Source organism: Myotis brandtii, unplaced genomic scaffold, assembly GCF_000412655.1.
Source record: "Myotis brandtii unplaced genomic scaffold, ASM41265v1 scaffold196, whole genome shotgun sequence".
NCBI classification, from domain to species: Eukaryota; Metazoa; Chordata; class Mammalia; order Chiroptera; family Vespertilionidae; genus Myotis; species Myotis brandtii.
The window spans coordinates 6,207,522-6,212,995 of NW_005357311.1; the positions used below are offsets into that span (position 1 = coordinate 6,207,522).

Sequence of the window (5,474 nt, forward strand, 5' to 3'; positions counted from 1 at the left end):
GACCTATGTAATACTTTCAACAATAAAGATTTGTAAAAAAAAAATTTAAGCTAAAAAATAAAATAAAAAAGAGTCAACTGTAGTTGGAAATCTTATTAGTTACCTTTTGATTATAGGTAATGGTTGATTCATTATTTACTGATAAATTTCCCATTGTGTTTTATACTCAGTAGAAACGTTATAAATGCATAATATATTTAATTTACAATACGCTAAGAGTTTTCAAATATTTTGCTCATCCTATATTCAACATAATCTTCAAAGAAAAAAAGATGGGTGTTACTTTAACATATGATAAAATTGTTATCACAGAGGCTAAATTCCAAAGGTTCTTCACATGATAGGATTAGGACTAAAATTGAAAATTGTAACACGGATGAGGAGTCTAGGATTCCTTCTACTGCATTTCTTAGTGATTCCATTTTTTGAAGAGATATATTACATAAGCCTGTGTTACTTTTTAATTAAAACTACCTATTCAGCGCTGGCTGATGTGGCTATATGTCCCCATTTTCCCTCCCTTTGCTCACCTCCACTCTGCCCTTCCTTCCCTCTAGCCATCGCCATTCTGTAGTCCGTGTTATATGGGTTATGCATATATGTTCTTTAATAGAACTCTCGAAAACCTGTCACAGTGATCTCTGAAATAATACCAGTAAAAATCCACCATAATTTCCACTTCTTCCTTTAAATTAAATATGGATCTTCTTCAAAGACACAGTGTTTTGCTGGATTCCTCTCAAGTTATGACTGTTTTCCCTACCATATCCCTTATACTACTGAGCTTAGAGATGGATTAGGTTATTCTTTATTCCTCACTGCAAAGTTCATTCTTCTTCCTTTATCATCCATCCTACATGAACCACTCCTTCCCCTCCTCTAGCTACAGTTTCTCCATAACTGCAATTTCAAACACTTTACTCCTCAAACACCACTTCCTATGTTTCCAGTTCACTCTCTCATATTCTGGCCTCATCAATCACTCAGCCCAACACAGGACCTACAACTTTTCACTGTTGTGTTATTATACTACAATTCTACTATAAAATAATATATATATATATATATAACTAGAAAAGCCACTTGCAAAAATGCCAATGAAATTACCCAAGAGTGGTGTACTAATTTTTCTTTATGCTTTCCCAAATTTTCCAAGTATAAACACGTACATGCTTTAAAATTTGTCTTGTCCTCTGTATTGAGCAATAAATAAAATTATGTATACTAGTAAAAGGCACCTGAAAAAAATGTTTTAGGAATATCTTAATTTCCTATTCCTATCAGAATGAAGAAAATGGATGTGGTAACTCCCAAGTTTCAGGATTTAATTGTCATGTTGCTCCAAAGTATAAAATAGCTTTCAAGAGCTCCAGCTGTAGACTGGGAAGAATCCCTATACCTATCTATAATCACACAGTGACCCCACTATAAATTAGACTTCTGTTATATTGACAGCATTCAATTTACATTTTTGCAATTTAAAGAGTACATTTTAGAGTCTTCTATTTGTTGTAGAGTAAGATATTTAAAACAGGAAAAAGGATATCTAGTTATCCCCCTTACTTTCAAACTTTCTATTAGTTTCCCATGGGACTACATTAAATCTGAACTTAACACTGGTTGACAAGACCCTAAAGATCTGTTTTCTGCATTCTTCTGATCCTGCTACAATCCCTAGTCCCTTACTCTACAGATTGGTACCTTGATTTTTTTCCTGTTCCTGAAACATACCATGCTCATTCAGCTCTCATGATAGAAGAGAAGCATAAGATAATTTTTGATTGCACTGATTAAAAACAGGAATAAAATAATGTTTGCAACCTAAACTAATGTCAAGAGAAAAGGAGAACACCAATCGCTGGAACCCTGCTTTAACTCTTTAAAGAAATATGGTCAGTGTCAGGGAGCTGGAAATGCTGTCACCAGCAAACCCAACAAACTGCCCCAGGCTAATATAAGTTGTCCTACTCTCAAATGTACATTACTTATCCAAACTCCATGAACTTTTTAAAACTTCACAAATATGCTTCCAAAGAATGTTCTAGACAAGTATCAATTTAGCAAGACCAACAATGAATAAAAGAGTACTGAGAATTATTATTTATAATCTAAGACACTGAAGGTCTTAAGTTCAGATGAGAAAGTTATATAAGTGATTCCATAAAGCTATTATAGAATGGTAAAATGGTATTCAATACTCTGAATCATTACTTTCCAGGTCATATACTACAGGACAAAGAGCATATTCTCTCGAGTTAGAACACTGAGACCATGAATGAAAAAATTTCTCGGATCCTGTTTTCAAATTAGTAAAATAGAGGTAATTAATACTTCAGAGGGTCGTTGTAAGAATTAAACCTGATAATGTCAGAAAAGGACTCAATAAGGTAACTGACACATGCTGGCTTCACTTTCTTTTTTTCTTTGACCTAAAAGTATAATACACTTCATATACAGAGAAAATGTCTGGCTAGAGATTTGTCACAATGATTACGATTCCATTATATTAAAATGTTAAAAGGAGAAAGGACACATAAAATGCAATTATTCAGAAAAACAACAAATTTAATTTAAAAAGGACCATCAGAGAAATTGGTCAATCTCATTCTAAAGTGAGAAGGAGGCGGGAGACAAGAATATACATAATATTTTTAATCTTTGTTTTTTTTTAATTACCCAATGTCTAAACTACACTAATTGTAAGATATTTAATATTTTGACATAAAGAAATAAAAATGATCTCTTCACATAAAAAAGCTAGGAAAATGAAATTTGCTATTGGAATAGTAACATGCCTGTATAATTTATTTTTCAAACAGATAAAGAAGAAGAAAAACTAAGTAACAGAGATAAAAGGCATCTAGAAATCCACGAATCCAAGGGTGACAACATGACAATTTGGGAAGGAGAATAATCAGAAGCAATAATATTTATAAATATGTAATAGAAATTATCCATATAGAATGTTTTCTTAACATTAAATTTTAAAGTTACATAGATGGAATGAATACATTACGGTGGAAAGAAATGTTAAACATGCTATACTTGTTTTAAGTCAATTTTTTAGGAAATTCAACCCAAATTATAAGACATTGCTATTTACCAGTTGCAATGATAAGGATCAATATATGATACAGTTCTTGCTCCCAGAGAGACATAAATCTTATTTTAAGAGAATTGCAATAAATATTTAGATAGCAATCCTTATAAAAAATACCATCATACAGCTTTTGAAATTTAAGAAGTATTATGTAACACATGTATGTATATTCTCTCAATTCATTTTTAACTTCTAAATTCTGTCACAATACAAACCTATAAAGTAGATATTAGGTACTTTTTTATAGGTGAGAATGCAAAACCTAGAAAGAAAGGTTTATCTAACATAGTTAACATTTGGCAGAGTGAGAACTCAAACCTGAGTCAAATTTTATAATACCACATATAGCTCCAGAAGGAAATACTAATCAATAAGGTGGATCGGAAATCAAGAAAGCAAAAGTTAATTTTTAGTTATTTAGATGTCAATAATTCTAATAAGAAATGGGAAGAGATATTCCCTAAGAAAGTATGGACTCCAATAGTAAAAGAAATATCTTATCAATATTTTATTTCCCAGGACCTGATATACTTTAGGAACTTAATAAATGTGAGTGAACTGAATAAAGGTGATGAATGAGAAACAATATGGCTATATAGTTTCTTCATGTCAGATTTTAAAAGGACATATGGAAGAAGGGAAACGTAACTAAGAATATTTACAAATTAATATCATAAAACTTGTAAGAGTATTGTCAGAATAAACTAAACTTTATAAATAATACTAAAGAAAACAATACAAGCCCACTGGCTGCATAAATGTAAGAGGATGAACTAAGAAGAAACAAGAATATTGCATGGGAAAGATGATGTAATGTTAACAGATGCAGAGAGAATAAAGAACTACTCACACCTCCTCTTTTGCATCCATCTTCTCCACCAAGGAGAATTGAGTAGAAAACTGGAAAAGGTAGAAGAAACATAGTTATAAAGTAAATGAAGTTGAAATGAGAAAAGAAGACAGTAAGAGAATACTGAGATATTTTTTAAATTAGTTTTTGTCTAATGAGTCTAAATAGTCACAGACCCAAATTAGGCATGCATCTCTAATGTAATCTGTAAAACATAATAAGAAAGGAAAACAACTTCTAAAATGCACTGATTCTGGAAATGGGGAAAACTTTTTCAAGAAAATTATATATTAGCCCGGCCTGTGTGCTCAGTGGTTGAGCATTGACCTATGAACCAGGAGGCCAGGGTTCGATTCCCGGTCAGGGCAAATGCCTGGGTTGTGGTCTCGATCCCCAGTGTGAGGGATGCAGGGGGCAGCCTATCAATGATTCTCTCTCCTCGTTAATGTTTCTATCTCTCTCTCTCCCTTCCTCTATGAAACCAATGCAAATATATATTTAAAAAAGAAAATTATATATTAAAGAAACATAATTTGAGTTTAAAAGGCTCTTGACAATCCATTTATGTCAGTTTATATCTAGAGTATAAAAACTATTATTTGCAAGATGGCTTGCAAGCACTACAAGAGAAAAAGGTTACACCAAGAGCAAATTTTATTTTGCTACAAGTAATCCTAAACTTTTTCTTTAGCAATAAATTTCTTCTTTTTAGGTAGACTAGTGTAACTAATACACTAGAAATTTTAAAAATTATGATATTGTGGGGAAAGAATTGAAAATATTTTTAGGAATAAAATGAAAAATATAAGCTCATTAATAATATAGCACACTAGGGTATTCAGGTGGATAAACAACCATAACTTACAGTATTAACCAAGAACTAAAGTAAACTGATTGAATCTCTTCTAAAATAATCCACAGGGCTCTTTCCGCATACTTTAATCAAGATAAAAAAGATAGAGTCAACAGGACTCAACATTAAGAGAATAATTTAACATGTTGGATAATAAGATGAAGATTCCAAAAGATTTCAATAGAGCCCTAGCTGGTTTGGCTCAGCTGATAGAGCATCGACCTGCAGAATGAAGGGTCCTAGATTTGATTCCAGTCAAGGGCACATGCCTGGGTTGCAGGCTTGATCCCCAATAGGGGCTGTGCAGGAGGCAACTGATCAAATGATTCTCTCTCATCATTGATGTTTCTATCTCTCTCTCCCTCTCCCTTCCTCTCTGAAGTCAATAAAAAAATATATTAAAAAAAGGTTTCAATAGGTTGGTAAAATGGGCAGAATAAAACTATGTTAAAATAACAGCAATAGCAGTGGCAGCTGACTTTGTGCAATAAAAGAAGCTTAAGCTAAAGCTAGAATTTGGCAAAGCTGATAAACACTCCAATTTACAACAGAGAAGCCCCAAAGATTAAAAAATGAGGGGCAAGTAGGGCTAATAGGAAAAATGAGACTAGTCTGTTTCTTTTTCTGGCTTCAGCCTCAAAAATGCCTCCCACTTTGGCAGAAAATGTGGG

The 5,474-nt window shown here is 32.6% G+C and overlaps 1 protein-coding gene across 2 annotated transcripts in view; it reads right to left on the reverse strand.

Annotated features, from left to right (window-relative positions):
- JMJD1C (jumonji domain containing 1C) overlaps window positions 1–5,474 on the reverse strand; it is a 218,988-nt gene that overhangs the window by 173,824 nt on the left and 39,690 nt on the right. The window contains exon 3 of one of the 2 annotated variants that reach the window (XM_014538748.1): window positions 3,953–4,000. The exons of the other annotated variant lie outside the window; for it this stretch is intronic. Coding sequence (XP_014394234.1) covers window positions 3,953–4,000 — 48 coding nt within the window. The remainder of the gene's footprint in view (window positions 1–3,952; window positions 4,001–5,474) is intronic. 2 annotated transcript variants of the gene reach the window in all.